Source organism: Podarcis vaucheri (assembly GCF_965113315.1).
Source record: "Podarcis vaucheri genome assembly, chromosome: 3".
NCBI classification, from domain to species: Eukaryota; Metazoa; Chordata; class Lepidosauria; order Squamata; family Lacertidae; genus Podarcis; species Podarcis vaucheri.
In genome coordinates this window covers 123,116,434-123,136,478 of record NC_138761.1, presented here as the reverse complement: position 1 = coordinate 123,136,478, position 20,045 = coordinate 123,116,434, and the positions used below count along the sequence as shown (strand labels likewise).

General features: G+C 46.4%; 1 protein-coding gene and 1 long non-coding RNA gene across 2 annotated transcripts in view; one reads left to right on the top strand and one right to left on the bottom strand.

Moving 5' to 3' along the window:
• The window catches only part of SLC1A4 (solute carrier family 1 member 4), a 35,093-nt gene extending 21,214 nt beyond the window's left edge, over positions 1 to 13,879 (top strand). The window contains exons 7-9 of the mRNA XM_082216393.1: positions 914 to 1,108; positions 4,050 to 4,184; positions 12,821 to 13,879. Of these exons, the coding sequence (XP_082072519.1) occupies positions 914 to 1,108; positions 4,050 to 4,184; positions 12,821 to 13,070 (580 nt within the window). The 3' untranslated portion in view covers positions 13,071 to 13,879. The remainder of the gene's footprint in view (positions 1 to 913; positions 1,109 to 4,049; positions 4,185 to 12,820) is intronic.
• Positions 1 to 20,045, bottom strand: part of LOC309528859 — a 414,370-nt gene that overhangs the window by 13,300 nt on the left and 381,025 nt on the right. The window lies entirely within an intron of this gene.

The following is a 20,045-nucleotide window of genomic DNA, read 5'->3' as shown; positions in this document are numbered from 1 at the left end:
TGGATGTCCCATGTCTATATACCCTAATATAGCTGTCAGAATTTGACAGAGTAATCCTGCCCTCCTGATCCACTGGCTGAAGAGATTTAAGATGGGGTGAAGTTTCTCCAGCAGAGCAGGGGTGCCCACCAAAGAGCCCCGTCTCTCCTTGCACGTGGAAAGCTCTGCAGGTGTAGACCCGCTAATGGTAGTAGCCATTAGTTAGGGCCCGAAATAAGGCATTTCAGTAACAGGCCAGAGGCAACCTTGGTTCCACTGGATCCAAATTCTTCCAAGATATCCTACAAGAAGCTCCAAGATCAGGCTCATAAGCTATGCCAGTTTGAGACTGACATAGCCATTTCCTCTTATTAGTTTCAAAGCGGGTGGGGGGCATTTACAATTGGGTGAGGGCTAAAAAGAGAGAGACGTCCCTGTTGCAACCCCATCGTGGGCAGCTCAAGCCAGGAGTTGTAAATGATCTGTTTCTTCACTCCCTTTCCCACTTAGGATGGCTCTGACCAGTTTTAAAGGGCCAGAGAAAATAGCAGCACCTCCCTAATAGTGTGAGATAGCTGAGGTGCAAATTGTCTGCTTTTGGCCACCAAGACAAATAATGAAATCCAGTCTAATCTAAATTCTTGGACAGTGTCTTGCTTAAACTAGTCATAACAACTCTAAAACAGAAACAGCAATTTTAAAATGTACCCTAGACCGCCCTTTATTTTTCCTCTTATAAGACTTGGATGTATCTTTTGGAAATACAGAACATGGAGCTCTTTTCAGTTCCCGGGTTACCCTGGAACGGCATGTACCTGGAATGCTGCACAATATGTTTAGGCTGGCAGAGAGATCCAGCTGTTAGAATGTTTATATTAATGGGTTATATACATTGCCAGACCTGATGATGATATCCTTTCTTGGCCACATCTAGCTCTGCAACTCTTCCATCCATGATGAAATGCATCGAGGAGAACAATGGAATAGACAAAAGAATTAGCAGGTTTATTCTGCCAATTGGGGCCACCGTGAACATGGATGGAGCTGCCATTTTTCAGTGTGTAGCTGCTATCTTTATTGCCCAGCTGAACAACCATGAGCTCAATAGCGGACAGATCTTCACCATTCTGTAAGTTGCAATGCAGAGCTGCCTTTTTCTGATGGCCGAATGCAGTGATAGCTCCACTGTGGATATGCAGTAAATGGAGTTATCCAGCTGTAAAGGTGCAAGAGAGAAACAACAGCTTGCCTTCTTGCAGCTTTCTTGGTTGCACCGCTAGTACTATTTAGAACGTGTGCCCTTCACAGAGGTGGTGGGTCAAATCCAGGCTTTCCCTTCTGTGGATGAAGGAGCTTTCATTTGCGGAAAGTACTCAGATCCATGGGAGTAAGCCTTCCACCAGTCCTGCCGGTTGTGTCCCTCAGACCCTCTTTGGGGGTGGGAGCACAGGAGTCTGCAGGTGGAATAGGCAGAAAATACAGTGGTGCCTCGCAAGACGAAATTAATTCGTTCCACAAGTCTCTTCGTCTTGCGAGTTTTTCGTCTTGCGATGCACGGTTTCCCATAGGAATGCATTGAAAATCAATTAATGCGTTCCTAGGGAAACCGCTTGCCAGGCTGGCGGTGCGGAGAAGGGCTTTTCTCCCCACCGCAAGCCTTCAGGACAGGTACGGGAACAGAGGGGAAGGCGCGCAGCGCTTTCCCTCTGTTCCCGGGGCTTGCGTGGGAGGAGGGTTTTTCCTCCCCACCGCCAACATTCAGAACAGCATTGTGAATGTTGGCGGTGGGAAGGAAAACCCTCCTCCCACCCCAAGTCTTCAGGAAAGCCATCCGATGCCCGGCAGCGGGAGGAGACGTCCCCCCCCCCCCGCCGCCCGGCATCGGAGCTTCCTTCCGATGCCCGGCGGCAGGAGGAGACGTTCCCCCCCCCCGCCCGGCATCGGAGCTTCCTTCCGATGCCCGGCGGCTGGAGGAGACGTTCCCCCCCCCCGCCCGGCATCGGAGCTTCCTTCCGATGCCCGGCGGCGGGAGGAGGCGTTCCCCCCCCCCGCCGGGCATCAGAGCTTCGTTCCGATGCCCGGCGGCGGGAGGAGACGTTCCCCCCGCCCCCGCCCGGCATCGGAGCTTCCTTCCGATGCCCGGCGGCGGGAGGAGGTCCGAGGACAGTGGGGAAGACGCGCTGCGCTTCCCCGCTGTCCCGGAGATTTCCCTATGGGCTGTCGTCTTGCAAAGCAAGCCCATAGGGAAATTCGTTTTGCGAAGCGCCTCCAAAACGGAAAACCCTTTCGTCTAGCGGGTTTTCCGTCTTGCGAGGCGTTCGTCTTGCGGGGTACCACTGTAGCGTCCTCTTAAGACAGCACCCCATGGACAGTGTTCCACTTCATGGGTAGTCTGGGTTCAATGTGCTGAAAACATCAGCAACTTTCTCCTCCCAGTGAGAAAACAGTATATTTTGCAATTGTGAATAAGTGCTCAGATGGGCAGAAGGTCTGAGCATGAGACTCATGATCTCAGGGTTGTGGGTTTGAGCCCCATGTTGGGCGAAAGAGGCCAAGCTGGGTCTTCTTGCAGAGGCAGTTTCAGGGTAGCGTGACCGGTTTGGCCACACTGGGCACCAGCACTGCAGGGGGCACCACACCCATGATGTAGAACAGAGTGTGGCAGTTGGGTGCGCACTGAATTTTAGAGTCACACAGGGGGCCACTGAAATTTGAGAGCCCAAAGTCTGCCACTTGCTCCCTTCCAAGGCAGACCAAGCTAACCCCATTTCTGTGGCTTTCTGCATGGAGGCAATGTTCCTAAGCTGCATGTTACTAAGCTGATGTATAAAGACGTTGCCATTGGTTTAAACTGGTTGTTTCTATTGATGCCTCCTCTTTTTTGCTTGCTTTTATTAATTTTTTATTGTATTGTATTGCTGTTAGCTATTTTGAGCACCGTCTGGTGAAAAGGCAGGCTACAAATTTAAGAAATAAGATAAATAGATACATAATTAAGCCGAGTGTGCACAACAGTGATTCAGATCTGCAGAATACAGCTTGGAGAAATATATGCACTTTGAATTGTGAGTGTGATGCAAATGGAGACCTTGATGAACAAAATTAAACCTAGTGCTGGTAGTAAGTGTATGGTTCCCAATGGTGATATGAATCATCTGTGTTGCAAAAAAGCACTTCTATTTTTACATCTAAGTACCTGGAACATAGGGACATGGGTGGCGCTGTGGTCTAAACCACTGAGCCTAGGGCTTGCCGATCGGAAGGTAGGCTATTCGGGTGAGCTCCCGTTGCTCAGTCCCAGCTCCTGCCAACCTAGCAGTTCAAAAGCACATCAAAGTGCAAGTAGATAAATAGGTACTGCTCCAGCGGGAAGGTAAACGGCATTTCCGTGTGCTGCTCTGGTTCGCCAGAAGTGGCTTAGTCATGCTGGCCACATGACCCGGAAGCTGTACGCCGGCTCCCTTGGCCAATAAAGCGAGATGAGCGCCGCAACCCCAGAGTCGGCCACGACTGGACCTAATGGTCAGGGGTCCCTTCACCTTTACCTTACCTGGAACATAGGGATGCGGGTGGCGCTATGGTCTAAACCACTGAGCCTAGGGCTTGCCGATTGGAAGGTTGGCAGTTCGAATCCACGCAAAACAGGGTGAGCTCCCATTGCTCAGTCCCAGCTCCTGCCAACCTAGCAGTTCGAAAGCACGCCAAAAAGTGCAAGTAGATAAATAGGTCCTGCTCTGGCAGGAAGGTAAACAGCATTTCCGTGCGCTGCTCTGGTTTTGGTGTTCTCTTGCGCCAGAAGCGGCTTAGTCATGCTGGCCACATGACCCCGGAAAAACTCTGCGGACAAACGCTGGCTCCCTCGGCCTGTAAAGCGAGATGAGCACCGCAACCCCAGAATTGTCTGCGACTGGACTTAACTGTCAGGGGTCCTTTGCCTTTTTACCTGGAACATGTTGTGCCAGCATGTGGGAAGGTAGAAATATCCCTAGACAAAAAAGGAAACCTTTGGCACTTTTATGCTTATGTGCCATTGCAGCACAACAGTAACCAATATTGATTCCCGTTGACAGTGTAACGGCAACTGCATCCAGCGTGGGAGCTGCTGGAATCCCAGCGGGAGGAGTTCTCACCATAGCTATTATCTTGGAGGCAATTGGACTTCCCACTAATGACATCTCCCTCATATTGGCTGTCGACTGGATTGTGTAAGTACTTGGTGTGTGGTTAGGGCACACATTATTGTGGCATCGTTGCAGGTGGTTGGTGGCATGAATTGAATATTATATTTTGAGGGGAGCATACTGTTGCACACCACTCCAGTCTCCAAGTGGTGGGAGATTCCTGGGGTTCCAGGTGCTTCGCCCAAGATTGTGTTTCATTTGCAACAAGGTACCGTGGAGACTGTAGTGTCTTTAAGATATATGGTTTATTTACACATATATACAAACTGAGCCTATGATGGAGGGGCTCACAGCATTGACATGCCAAGAATGTCCTGCTTCTCCCATAGCCACAGCCTTGAAACCTAGCAGAAATCAGCCATGGCGCGCTCTCTCTCTCTCTCTCTCTCTCTCTCTCTCTCTGTTTCCAATCTGCCACTTTTGCATCCAGCTTCTAGCTCACATCACTCAACTCTCAACTCCAGCCTCTTGTCTTTCTAACTAACAGAACGTTGAGAAAGGGAGGCCCCCACTGTTGGCTTTTTGCAGTATGGTAGCGCTGCAGAGAGCTTGCTGGGGAGATCATGCATTAAAAAGGGACTCAAAAATAACTTAAAGAAGGTTTTAATAAGAAAAACAAAAACTCCATTTACACTAAATACATTAACAAACCAAACCAAACCAGACCCAACCACCAACCCATCCCCCAGGGTAATGGGAGAGCTAGGTGCTGCTCCTTATATACTCTACCCAAATGCTGACACGCCTTAATCAAATACAACTCAGCAGCACCTGCTATGTTTCACAGCTGTAAAGCTGGGTCTCATTAGTTTGCTCTGGCTCTTGCTCCGGCCCCTTAAAGACATACACATGGAGTGGAACAATGATGAACCTTTACATTTAAAGAAACCATTCAACACCCACATTTGTCCCTTGGCACAGAGCCATTCCCATATTTAGTGGGCCATTACCAAGCTGGCTTGGATATTCCAGCAGTTGAATCTGTGCTGGATCCAGGAATTAGCTTGCCTGCCTCCTCCCCACAAACTCATAACAATACATTTCAGAATGTATATTTTTTAAGCTGACAGTGTGAATGAAGTACAGAATTCCTAAAAGGCAGGAACCTAAAAAATGAAAGAGAGATGCTGTATACTGTAGGTCAGTTGTCAAGGGCCAATCTTGATGATGTTATGGCACAGCTTATCCTTAGAATCCCCAGTTAAAGTAATTAGGGACTCAGCTACATTAGTAAAAAAAACCACACCAATGCTTTGAATGTGCAACACCAGATGGCGCCAGAGAACAAACATATTTTCTATGCGATTTTTACATAGGGTTTTTTTTTGTTATAACGATTTAATTTCTGACTTATATATAGTGTGTTTTTTTCTGTGTGTAGATCCACTCTGGGTTGCAGTCTACCAGTCAGTAAACAATTTGGGTCCAGATTGACCAATAGTCTTAGAATCATAGAATAGAATCATAGAATCATAGAGTTGGAAGAGACCACAAGGGCCATCGAGTCCAACCCCCTGCCAAGCAGGAAACACCATCAGAGCACTCCTGACATATGGTTGTCAAGCCTCTGCTTAAAGACCTCCAAAGTAGGAGACTCCACCACACTCCTTGGCAGCAAATTCCACTGTCGAACAGCTCTCACTGTCAGGAAGTTCTTCCTAATGTTTAGGTGGAATCTTCTTTCTTGTAGTTTGGATCCATTGCTCCGTGTCCGCTTCTCCGGAGCAGCAGAAAACAACCTTTCTCCCTCCTCCATGTGACATCCTTTTATATATTTGAACATGGCTATCATATCACCCCTCAACCTCCTCTTCTCCAGGCTAAACATGCCCAGCTCCCTTAGCCGTTCCTCATAAGGCATCGTTTCCAGGCCTTTGACCATTTTGGTTGCCCTCCTCTGGACACGTTCCAGTTTGTCAGTGTCCTTCTTGAATTGTGGTGCCCAGAACTGGACACAGTACTCCAGATGTGGTCTGACCAGAGCAGAATACAGTGGCACTATTACTTCCCTTGATCTAGATGCTATACTCCTATTGATGCAGCCCAGAATTGCATTGGCTTTTTTAGCTGCCGCGTCACACTGTTGGCTCATGTCAAGTTTGTGGTCAACCAAGACTCCTAGATCCTTTTCACATGTACTGCTCTCAAGCCAGGTGTCACCCATCTTGTATTTGTGCCTCTCATTTTTTTTGCCCAAGTGCAATACTTTACATTTCTCCCTGTTAAAATTCATCTTGTTTATTTTTGCCCAGTTCTCTAATCTGTCAAGGTCGTTTTGAAGTGTGATCCTGTCCTCTGGGGTGTTAGCCACCCCTCCCAGTTTGGTGTCATCTGCAAATTTGATCAGGATGCCCTTGAGTCCATCATCCAAGTCGTTGATAAAGATGTTGAATAAGACCGGGCCCAAGACAGAACCCTGTGGCACCCCACTAGTCACTCTTCTCCAGGATGAAGAGGAACCATTGATGAGCACCCTTTGGGTTCGGTCAGTCAGCCAGTTACAAATCCACTGAGTGGTAGCATAGTCAAGACCGCATTTTACCAGCTTCTTTACAAGAATATCATGGGGCACCTTGTCAAATGCCTTGCTGAAATCAAGGTAGGCTACATCCACTGCGTTCCCTTCATCTACCAGGCTTGTAATTCTGTCAAAAAACGAGATCAGGTTAGTCTGACATGACTTATTTTTCAGAAATCCATGCTGACTATTGGTGATCACAGCATTCCTTTCTAGGTGCTCACAGACTGTTTGCTTAATGATCTGCTCCAGAATCTTCCCTGCTATTGATGTCAGACTGACTGGGCGGTAATTATTTGGGTCCTCTCTTTTCCCCTTTTTGAAAATAGGGACCACATTTGCCCTCCTCCAGTCTGCCGGGACTTCGCCTGTTCTCCAGGAATTCTCAAAGATGACTGCCAGTGGTTCTGAGATCACATCTGCCAGTTCTTTTAATACTCTTGGATGCAGTTCATCTGGCCCTGGAGACTTGAATACATCTAAACTAGCCAAATATTCTTGTACTATCTCCTTAGTTATTCTGGGCTGTGTTTCCTTTGCTGAATCATTTGCTCCAAATTCTTCAGGTCGGGCATTGTTTTCTTTATCGGAGAAGACTGAGGCAAAGAAGGCATTGAGGAGTTCAGCCCTTTCTGTGTCCCCTGTTTGCATTTCACCATCTTCTCCTCTGAGTGACCCCATTGTTTCTTTGTTCTTCCTTTTGCTACGAACATACCCATAAAAGCCTTTTTTGTTGCTTTTAACCTCTCTAGCAAGCCTGAGTTCATTCTGTGCTTTAGCTTTTCTGACTTTGTGTCTACACGTGCTGGCTATTTGTTTGAATTCCTCTTTGGTGGTTTCCCCCCTTTTCCATTTTTTGTACACATCCTTTTTTAATCTTAATTCAGTTAAAAGTTCTTTAGATAGCCACCCTGGCTTCTTTAGGCACCTTCCATGTTTCCGTCTCATTGGTATTGCCTGACGTTGTGCTTTTAGTATCTCCCTCTTAACAAACTCCCAGCCATCATGAACTCCCTTTCCTTTTAGTATTGTTGTCCATGGGATCTCACCCAGCACTTCCCTAAGTTTTATGAAGTCGGCTTTCTTAAAGTCAAGAAATTGAGTCCTAGTATGCTTGGCTGCTCCTTTCCGCTGTATAGTAAACTTCAGAAGAGCATGATCACTCGCGCCTAATGATCCTTCCACTTCTACCCCACTAACCAGGTCATCAACATTGGTTAGGACCAGATCTAAAATGGCTGTTCCTCTTGTTGCTTCTCCCACTTTCTGGACAATGAAGTTGTCTGCAAGGCCAGTGAGGAATCTGTTTGACCTTAAGCTCTTGGCTGAGTTTGACGTCCAACAAATGTCCGGGTAATTGAAGTCCCCCATTACTACTATCTCCCTTCCTTTTGCATGCTTGGCCATCTGTTCCAGGAAGGCATCATCTATGTCCTCCGTTTGGCTTGGGGATCTATAGTAAACTCCCACAATGAGGTCTCTGTTATTCTTCTCTCCCTTAATTTTGACCCAAATGCTCTCACTTTGGCTTTGGGGATCTAAATCTTGGATCTCTTCACAGGTATACACATCCCTGACATATAACGCCACTCCTCCTCCTTTCTTGTCTGGTCTGTTTCTCTGAAATAGATTGTATCCCCCCATTATTACATTCCAATCGTGGGACTTATCCCACCAGGTTTCAGTGATGCCTATTATGTCATATTTAGTTTGCTGTACCAAGAGCTCAAGCTCATCTTGTTTATTTCCCATGCTTTGTGCATTAGTGTACAGACATTGAAGTCCATTAATCATTCCCCCGTGTCTCTTATTTAAGGATTTTTTCCTCCCACCACTAGGTCCACGTGCTGTTTGCTCCATTTGGTCTATGACATTTGGATGATCATCTTCATTAATTGATAGACTCCTACCTTCAGGAGCACTGTCTCCCTCCCCCACATTAGACAGTTTAAAGCCCTCCTGATGAGGTTTCTGAGATTTTTGGCAAAAACATTTCTCCCAACCGTTGTGAGGTGCAGCCCATCACTTGCCAGAAGTCCATCTTCAAGAAACTGCAGTCCGTGATCTAAGAATCCAAACCGTTCCTGTTTACACCATTTGCGGAGCCAGCTGTTCACTTCCACTATTTTCCCCTCTCTCCCTGGGCCACGTCGTTCACCTGGGAGGACAGATGAGATGACAATTTGTGCATTTAGTTGCTTCAATTTCCTGCCGAGAGCCTCATAGTCTCTTTTGATCTTCTGGAGGCTATTGCTTGCAGTGTCATTGGTTCCCACATGAACCAAGAGGAAGGGGTATTTGTCAGTGGGTTTTATGATTCCTTGCAGTCATTCAGTTACATCTTGGATCTTAGCCCCGGGGAGACAGCACACTTCCCGAGACATCTTGTCAGGCCCACAGATCACTGCTTCTGTTCCCCTCAGTAGGGAATCCCCTATCACCACTACACGCCTCCTCTTGAGTTTGGTCGGGGTTCTTCCGTGAGCTGTCCGTTCCAAGGTCGCCTGCACATTCCCTGAGGACTGACTTTGCTGCTCGTCTTCATATACCTGATCGACTGTAATGAGGGAGAGATCCTCAAATGGAGTCTGCTCTTCGTCTTCCATGCTAGGGGAGAGGACCTCAAAGCGATTGTGTATTTCTAAGCAATCAGAGTGAACCCTGGGCCTCCTACTTCTTTGAGTCACGTTTCTCCATATATCTGGCTCCTGTGTTGGTGAACTAGACTCCTTCTCAGGGGAGTCCCCTGTCTCCTCCTTGGTGGAGACGGTGTGCTCTGTTGCTTCCAAGAAGAGCTCCAGCTCTCTAATTCTTTGGAGCGTAGCTACACGTTCCTCCAGTTGCTGGACTTTGTCTTTTAAGAGGGCAATCAACATGCAATTGCTGCAGGTAAAGCTGCCTGCAACCTTTGGCAAGATGGCAAACATTGCGCAGGAATCGCAGGCGACTGCAGCTGTTCCCTCCCCTTCCATCTTGAGATCGTGTCGTTGGGGTTGGCTACAGAGGTCCTCCATCATAAAAAGCTTGAAGACAGGACAAATAACTTCCCACACACAAAAAAAACACCTAGATCTCCCCAACAAACGTTTGAGACTAGCTCCCCTAAATCTAAAAGATGGATCTAACTGCGTGCGCCGCTAGGCGTGCGCCGCTGCCCTGCAAACTCTGATAAGCTCCTCCCACAGCTAATCCCCTGCCTCAACAGAAACCCTGCCCCCTCTGACCTTTACACAGGGAAAACAGCTAATCAGCCACAAAGAAACACACACACACAAGAAAACCCTTTTTGCTCCTTCTTCAACTGATGCCCTGCAAACTCTGATAAGCTCCTCCCACAGCTAATCCCCTGCCTCAACAGAAACCCTGCCCCCTCTGACCTTTACACAGGGAAAAAAACTAATCAGCCACAAGGAAACACACAGACACAAGAAAACCCTTTTTGCTCCTTCTTCAACTGATGCCCTGCAAACTCTGATAAGCTCCTCCCACAGCTAATCCCCTGCCTCAACAGAAACCCTGCCCCCTCTGACCTTTACACAGGGAAAACAGCTAATCAGCCACAAGGAAACACACAGACACAAGAAAACCCTTTTTGCTCCTTCTTCAACTGATGCCCTGCAAACTCTGATAAGCTCCTCCCACAGCTAATCCCCTGCCTCAACAGAAACCCTGCCCCCTCTGACCTTTACACAGGGAAAACAGCTAATCAGCCACCAAGAAACACACAGACACAAGAAAACCCTTTTTGCTCCTTCTTCAACTGCTGCCCTGCAAACTCTGATAAGCTCCTCCCACAGCTAATCCCCTGCCTCAACAGAAACCCTGCCCCCTCTGACCTTTACACAGGGAAAACAGCTAATCAGCCACAAGGAAACACACAGACACAAGAAAACCCTTTTTGCTCCTTCTTCAACTGATGCCCTGCAAACTCTGATAAGCTCCTCCCGAGCTGACAAGCTATAAGACAGTCTGACAAGCTATAAGACAGTTTGTTGTGTTCCTGGTGAGGGGAGCTAAAGTTTCTCTCCATAGCAACTTACTTTCCTACAATCTACCCCTCCAGGCACTTTTTGTCTGGCAGCACTGGGAATGATTGACTTTTGGCTTATTCACACTTCCCTTTCCTCTGCTCTTTCCAGGCATGGTCTGTACTTTAAAGCTCCGTACGAAAACCCGCTCTTTAAAGCTCAGTTGGAGCAAATAGCAATCCATGGAGAACCCAAATTGACATTTGCTCCGATTGAACGCTGAAAAGTGGGGAAAGCTCAGACCAAAAAAAGAAAATGCCTGGGACACAAGAGCTTTTAAGCGTGGGCCTGTGCTTGGAAAGAGTGGGACAAAAGATAAGAGTGGACAAGCCCTAAGAGAGAAGCATTGTGGAGGGTGGAGCTGTAGGGAGCGTCAGTCTCTGCTTGCAGAAGGTCACAGGTTCAATCCTCAACATCTCCAGATAGGACTGAAACCCTGAAGAGCAGGTGCCAATTAGCCCTGACAATACTGGGCTAGATGCACTCTTGGTTTGACTCGTTATAAAGCAGCCTTCCATTTTCCTATGAGATAAGCCACAATTCAGCAGAGAGTAGCCTCTCCTCCCCTGGAACTGCTGCTGCCCTGTCTGGTTAGAGTCAGACCCTCGGACAATATAAGTATTGATGCCTCCAGCCAGCTATAGTAACCATTGTTTTTGATTACCACTGATCTTTAAAGCCCTAAACAGCCTCAGTCCAGTATACCTGAAGGAGCATCTCTACCCCCATTGTTCTGCCCGGACACTGAGGTCCAGCGCCGAGGGCCTTCTGGCAGTACTCTTGCTGCAGAAGCCAAGTTACAGGGAGCCAGGCAGAGGGCCTTCTCAGTAGTGGCACCCGCCCTGTGGAACGCCCTCCCACCACATGTCAAAGAGAAAAATAACTACCAAACTTGTAGAAGACATTTAGAGGCAGCCCTGTTTAGGGAAGCTTTTAATGTTTAATAGACTATTGTATTTTAATATTCTGTTGGAAGGCGCCCAGAGTGGCTGGGGAAGCCCAGCCAGATGGGCGGGGTATAAATAATAAATTATTGTTGTTGTTATTATTATTATTAGCCTCTGTGGCTGGAGCACCACTTATAAGAGTCTCATGCTCTACTGACTGATCTATCATCAAGGAGGTGAGCTGTTTCATTCCAGTCACTTGTTTATTCCTACTGGAGGGAATAAGGAGGTCATTGCTGTGGCTGTTCAGGTTTGTCCTTGTTCATTCTCATGGTGGCTACATTTGCCTGCAGTTGCGACGGAGGAAAACAGGAAAGCAGCTCATGTGTGGATCCTTCTCATTCTGCTTCGCTCAGTATTGTCCACACTGAATAATAATAATAATAATAATAATAATAATAATAATAATAATTTATTTGTACCCCGCCCATCTGGCTGGGTTTCCCCAGCCACTCTGGGCGGCTTCCACAGAGACCAAAAATACACTAAAATGTCACACATTAAAAACTTCCCTGAAGATGTCTTCTGAATGTCAGGTAGTTGTTTATCACTTTGACATCTGATGGGAGGGCGTTCCACAGGGCGGGCGCCACTACCAAGAAGGCCCTCTGCCTGGTTCCCTGTAGCTTTGCTTCTCGCAATGAGGGAACCGCCAGAAGGCCCTCAGCGCTTGACCTCAGCGTCCGGGCAGAACGATGGAGGTGGAGACACTCCTTCAGGTATACTGGGCCAAGGCCGTTTAGGGCTTTAAAGGTCAGCACCAACACTTTCAGTTGTGCTCCGAAGCAGCAGCTTTCTTGTGTTTCAGACCAGGTCTCTCTCAGCCCTAACCTGGAGATACCAGGCATTCAATTTGGGGCCTTCTGCATTCAAAGCAGATTCTTTGCCTCTAGGCTGTGGCCCTTCTTCAAGGTTTCAAGGCTTGTTGGGCTGCGTGTAAGTAGAACTGGGGGAGCAGTATTCTGCATGAGGTGGGCTTTGCTTGTGACCCTGAGCCTGCTCACAGAAATGGAGCAAATTCTGAGAAGCTCTACTCAGTTTCTCATGACGTCTGAACTGTATACATCTGGGGGAAACATGGTACCCTGTAGGCTGACTGAGCAATTTCATCTCCTGTGATGTTTTGTTAACACCCGGTACCCTTTGTGTTCTTTCCCAATTGACCAGGGACCGGACCACTACTGTTGTGAATGTAGAAGGGGATGCCTTTGGAGCAGGTATCCTTCATTATCTGAATCAGAAAGAAGCCAAGGAGAAAGCGGAAGAAAAGCTACATGAAGTCTGCGTAGAAGCCGTTCCAAACAGCAAGGCTGAGGGGGAAACGTCACCTCTGGTAATGCACAGAAACCAAGACATCACCTTTGCCGCTCCGCCACCTAGCACTAAAGATCTAGAATCTAAAGAGTCAGTCCTATGAATGAGAAGGAGCGGCGAGGCACTCTGAGGACACTGTATGTTGGAGACAACAGGATATATAACTTGGAGCAGACCCAAGCGGCCGTTTGGATTGAACAGATGCGTCCCTTTTCCATTTTGATGGTATGGAACACTGTGGTAGCCAGTCACGGACTAAGTGTGTGTGTGTGCACATTTCTGGTGTGTTTTCCCCTTTGAGTGCAGACACTTTTGTGATGAGGTAGTGATGTTTCATAGTTCTGCGTGTGTGCAAAATATGCAACACTCGTGCGCTGATACGAGTGAAAGCAAGGTGTTTGCTTTTTGCTGGAACACTAAAGGCCCACTCTGAGAGGTAGATTTTGACAGCTGGATCGTACTAGGCAAGGTCACCTTGATAGCCTAGCTTGTACGGGGAGACAAATTGAGTTCTCTCCCTTTATTACATCAAGCCTGCCCTGTTGTATTCTGAAAGGCCCCCTCTCTGTGAAGGGATAAGTCTTCTTGATTCTAAGGCCAGAGATTATGGGATTATGTTTCTGCTACCAGTTACTGGATATATCTTGATGATGTAGAGTGGACTTGAACCAATGTATGCCAGACATGCATGCCTAATGGAAACTAGTCCTAGCTGTTCTAAAAAGTACGTTCTCATTTACCGTATATTTCTCTTATCCCCCTCCTGCTAAGCCACACTATCTGTGTATGTTAAACATTGGGATATTTGAAAAAAATCTTTAGCTGCTCCAAATAACAAATGTCAAGAACCTGTAACTATACAGGAATGGCCACAGTGAGCTTGATGCGACAAGTTCAAAGACTGTTTTACACAAGACCAGGGGTCTGCAACCTTTAAGACAAAAAGAGCCACTTGGACCTGTTTCCGAAGAGAGAAAAAACAGGGAGCCGCAAAACCATTGCGACATTTGAAACAAATATAACACTGCATATATTGTTTCTTACCTTAATGTCCGATCTGACAGCGGGCGGGAAGGTGACGTCGGGACGGTGCGTGACTAACGCACGCACCGCCCCCATGTGACGTCACAGCCAGTACAGCGCCCGCCACAGTGGGGAGTGTCGGGGTGCACAATGCGCCTCCTCCCCTCGCTAGTATCCGCCCCGGAGCCACGGCAAATGTGTAAAAGAGCCACATGCGGCTCCGGAGCCGCGGGTTGCAGACCCCTGCACAAGACACTTAATTTGCCTCTGAGCATCTCTCGGCTCCTTTATTCTAACATCTGGCTATTGTTTAGGCAGATGAAAGGCATTTGTAATGTAATTGAACATTCTGGATTATTGGTAAGTGTTAGCATCCATATTACAAACCTGACTGAAGAAAGACTGATTTAAGCTTCCTGTGCAGATATTCTCATTCTGGTTTCCTTCTTATCACTGGTACCAGTTAACACACATTATTACTTAAGGCCTTAAACCTCAAGAATGCAGACCAAAGAAAAGACTTGAAGCAGTATAGTCATTATTTTCTCTATGACTGTTAAAGTGCTTGTTCTTTGCTTTAGAAGAGCAGTTCTTGACCTCTAATGCACTACTCCCAACCGTTTTTGCACCATTATCATTAAATGCCGCCTAAGCCATAGGTAAGAATTAGGACATGAAAACAGGACTCCAGACAAGGCAACTTATTCTAACATATAGGCATAGAGAGCTGTTGCAAATGCATCCCTGCTCAGAATACATTTAATACATTATATCGACTGTTTTGGAGGAAGGGAGAACAGAATGACTCTACCTTTCCCCCTAACAGGTACAGTGGTACCTCAGTTTTTGAACGTTTCCATTGACAAATGTTTCAGTTTTTGAACGCCGTAAACCCGGAAGTAAATGCTTCCGTTTTCAAACGTGCCTTGGAAGTTGAACAGCTTCCACTGAGTGTACAGTGGTACCGTCGGGTTAAGAACTTAATTCGTTCCAGAGGTCCATTCTTAACCTGAAACTGTTCTTAACCTGAAGCACCACTTTAGCTAATGGGGCCTCCTGCTGCCGCTGCACCGCCGGAGCATGATTTCTGTTCTCATCCTGAAGCAAAGTTCTTAACCTGAAGCAAAGTTCTTAACCTGAAGCACTATTTCTGGGTTAGTGGAGTCTGTAACCTGAAACATATGTAACCTGAAGCGTATGTAACCTGAGGTGCCACTGTATATGTTATTTTTCTCAATTTTCTTTATTATATTTGCAAACTGCCCTTTGCGCCTCATTTTCTGAACTCGGAACAATCTTCTGGCATGGATTATGTTAAAAAACCGAGGTACCACTGTATTTTAACACTCAGCTGGGACTTGTGGATTGTGCTTTGAATCCAGGCACTCTCCCACAATCCCTGGCTTGTGTTTCTTTGTACAAGATGGGGAGCTTTTTAGTGTAGGATAAAATGGGATAAGCTGAGATGAACTCCTCCTTGATACAAGGATAGGAAACTTTTGATTATCTTACTAATAATAATAATGCTGATTTCTTATCTGCCTTTTAGGAGGAATGATCTGGTATCTATCTGCTGAAATGACCCTTTTTCAGTCAGCACAATTTGGTTTAGTGCAGGCCCTTGAAAAAAGGTTGCACATAAATACTGGCCCCCAAAATCTACCTTCTCTGTGGGAACACAGCAGTATTTATCATGTGTACCTTTTCAAGTGTACTTCTTCTTACAATGTGTTATGCAAAGAATGCCGTCTTGTTTTCCTATAGCTAAAGGTCTATGACATGCTGACTGACAAAGGCCCTGCTGTAGTCTTAGTAGCCCAGCCAGTTAAGCCAGTCCTATTTGCACAAATTGCCAGGTTCTCTTTTGCAAGAAAGATACAATCTGTAAATAATCCCATTGCCTTTCAGTTAGATAATCATTGTCATAAGATTGCATCTATCCATTGCTTAATTTGTTGAGCACACTTCAAAAAGCATGGGGGTATATCCTCACTGTCTGTGGTCTTGATTTCAGGATTCCTGTTGAACAAATGACAGACATACAGACTGAGATAACAGATGATACAGATAAATTTAGCTTACATTGAAGAGAAAGGCAGTGTACATCTTTTCTTGTTTCTGGCACAAGCTTATAGGTTTGTTTGGGGTTCATGAGCTCACACATTCAAAGTATATAGGAGAGCTTGCAGGGAAGAAGCAATCCATTTGGAGAATAAACACCAGCAAACTGCTTTAATTGATCTAGCAAATGTTTAAGCAGGAAATAAAAGAAGTTCAAAAGTTGAAAGTAGCATCTTTCCTAATCAGTGACAACATTTAAGTTCAGCTGCTCTTCAGAAAATTCCCCATTTTCTCAACCTGTAATATACAGGAGTTACTTTTGCAAGACCGGCTCAAACAATTTACATTTTGCAGGTGATAAAGGCCAAACTACATAGGATATTCATGATTGGATCTCCCAACACATTTAATTTTAACTTAACAGGAACTCTCGGGTCTCGCCTCCCTCCTCTCCCTAAATTGGATCAGGTTGAGGAAGGGGATAGCTTAATTATTTTCCTCTTTACACTGTTTCCCCTGCTTTAACTTGCCCCCACTGCTGCTAACTATGGGAAGCGTAAGTAAGGGAGGCTGTCATGATCACTTCTGTTACCTATAAGAGAAGCTAGAGGGTAGAATAAGGAGGGACTAAATGTAACTACTTGAGGTGTAAGAAACAAAGACTTACCTAGTCCAGCATCCTGTTTCTCACAGTGGCCAAGAAGATGCCATGGGGAAGCCCTTAAGCAGGGCAATAGCCCTCCCCTGATGGTGACCCCCAGCCAACTGGTATTCAGAGGAAGACCCCCTCTGGTCCTGGAGGTAGTAGTAGACAGCAATCTTGACTATCAGCAATTGACAGCCTTACCCTCCATGTTGAAGTGGCTTATTTCAGATGGAGAGTGAGTACCACGTCCAGGGAGAACAAGGCCATAAAGGTAAAGGGACCCCTGACCGTTAGGTCCAGTCATGACCGACTCTGGGATTGCGGTGCTCATCTCGCTTTATTGGCCGAGGGAGCCGGCGTTTGTCATGTGGCCAGCATGACTAAGCCGTTTCTGGCGAACTAGAGCAGCGCACGGAAACGCCGTTTACCTTCCCACCGGAGTGGTACCTATTTATCTACTTGCACTTTGATGTGCTTTCAAACTGCTAGGTTGGCAGGAGCAGGGACCGAGCAACGGGAGCTCACCCCGTCACGGGGATTCAAACTACCAATCTTCTGATCAGCAAGTCCTAGGTTCTGTGGTTTAACCCACAGCGCCATCTGCGACACACATTAATGAGCCCCAGTTCCATGTTGAGTCTATAGCAGAGGCAGGACTGCTGGGGAACTGCCCCACGAACCTCGGCCTGCTCACAAGACGGAAAACTCGCTAGACGAAAGAGTTTTCCGTTTTGGAGGTGCTTCGCAAAACGAATCTCCTATGGGCTTGCTTCGCAAGACGAAAATGTCTTGCGAGTTCCTGCGGTCCCCCCCCCTTTCCCCCTTTTTCTAAGCCGCTAAGCCACTTATCAGCTGATCCGATAAGCCGCTAATAGCGCTAATCCGCTAATCCATCAATGGGCTTGCTTCGCAAGACGAGAAAACCGCTAGACGAAGAGAATCACAGAACAGATTCTTTTCGTCTTGCGAGGCACCACTGTACTTGCAACTGTGGCACAGCTTCCTTCTCCTTCTTAGCCTCAGTGGTGCCCTTGTGGAACTCAATGGGAAAGAGGATAGGGTCAAAGGTAGAATTAGTTGGCTCCACCTCTCATTGTCTCTGGCTGCACCCACTGTCAGACTCTCTGCCTTCGGTACCACTGGTTCCAATGGATACCACCCAGCGTAGCCTAGCCACAGAGCTCCCTCTAATTCTTTATGGTGTTGACGGTAGCAAACTGTTGTAAACACACCCTTGTCATAGGATAAGGTGGAAGACTAGTTTTCTAACGCCACTGCAGATATCCTCTGTAGCCCATCATATAAGTGGGGCTGCAACAGGACAAAACCTGTCTCCCATGCCAGATAAAACCCGTTGTTAATGTCTGCAAAGTGTCATGAGATGAAGAAACATTATTGAAGTGATACAGGGTATCATAGAAATGTAATCTGTTCTGCTTTGGGGCATTCAGGTTGCCTAACAAATACGGTATTAAGAGCCAGTACACTTTTTGCCCCGGTGGGAGGCTTGAACAAAGAATCCTTCCGCCGAATCTCCAAAATGGCGAAACCAGCTGAATGTGTTCCCATCATCTTTTGCTGAGCAGATAAAAGCCTTTGGGGATCTTCTTGCCCGTAATGAGGGTACCTTTTCATGCTAAGTATCTGAATTGCAGGCTGATTTGGGAAAAGCTAACTGAGAACAGAAGCTAAAGAGGAAAACATTTGTTTCTCAACATTTTCTTCAGTTCAAATATTGAGTCAGTGCCAACATAATTACCAAATTGCAGTCTTCTCTTGTTAAACAATTCTGCTTTCCCCAGTATCTTTATTTTCGAGAAAATCAAGTGGGTGCATAGCTGGAAATTGCGCAGGTCGTGTGTTCTTTGGCAGCTACAAACTTCTTTTCTACCAGGCAATCCCTGGACAAAATCCAAGGTGATCGTATCCTTTCTACCCCAACACTGTGTACATTGCGTAACACATGTCCTTTTGTACCTTTCCAGAAAGCAAATGCAGCTGCTTTTTTGAACATGGATGGTACAGCCTGTCTTCAGGCGCCCTATGGACCTTTAAATTAGCACAGGCACATTAGGCATGGTCACACTACCAGGTCAGACTGTGTTAACCTGCAGCAGGGTACTGTCTCCTTTGACTAGCAGCTGTTCTCCATCATCTCAGGCCTTTTGCATCCTTTTCAAGCTGGTTCTTTTTAATTACAGATGCCAGAGACCGCACCTAACTGCACTCTGGTCCCTCACCAGTTGATTTAAATGGCACGAATGTAGTTATAAGGAGCTTTGAGTTTTGTGAGTAGTCTTGCGTATTTGTAGCCTGAAACAGCAAACCTTCACCACCATCTGATAGTTTTAACAACATTCCAGTTTTCTACAGGCCACTAAGAAATCTTAATGTCATAATCTCTGCTCTCCTCTCCAGTCTCTGAATATTTCCCATTCCTTCAAAAGAGAAGGGTTTAAACCACTTGAGATAGACATTAGTCTTGTCTCCCTCTAGAGTAATTAGAGTGAAGAAGGGAATAGTTTTTTCCCCATGTGATAAACTGCATCTGTGTGCGATTATTAGTGCTTCTTTATGTGCAAGCAAACGCTAGCTATGTACACACTCTGCCATTAAAGCACATGTGAAGCAGTTTCTCCCCCTCAAAGAATTCTGGGCACTATAGTTTACCTCTCAGAAATACAATTTCCAGGATCTCTAAACTTCAGTGCCCAGAATTCTTTGAGGGTGTGTGTGTGCTTTGAATATGCTTTAGAGTAGGGTTTCCCAAACTTGGGTCTCCAGCTGTTTTTGGACTACAACTCCCATCATCCCTAGCTAGCAGAACATGTGGTCAGGGATGATGGGAATTGTAGTCCAAAAACAGCACTTATACTACTTCAGTGGCTGAAAAAAGAAACCCTGGTATTTTTTTGAGGATTGTTTTGCCAGACCTCCTTATGCACTTGGACATGGCCAGTAGATTTTTTTGTTGTTCTTGTTGTAAGGATTTATCGTATTTCATGAAACAGCCATATCCTGGGCTAAACTGATTTCCAAAGCCATGGGAGGAGAGTGAAGGATTGATGTAAACACTAAAAGTGAGGATTCAGGTTCATAGTTTAAACAATGAGCAAAGCAGTTGATTTTTGCAGTGCAGTTGTGGAAAGTGCTATTGAAAAGGAAGATAACTAGTTGGAGGGGAATTGTGGAGAGGGATCGAGACTCACATATTAAGGGGTGGGTTTGGAGAAAACGTGAGGGGTACGTAGAGATGCTGTCCTGTTTTCATTATGGAGGAATCCATAATCCAGGCTAGCTTTCAGCTAGCTTGCCAGGAGGTGGAAATGCAAATCTATGCATTGTGAC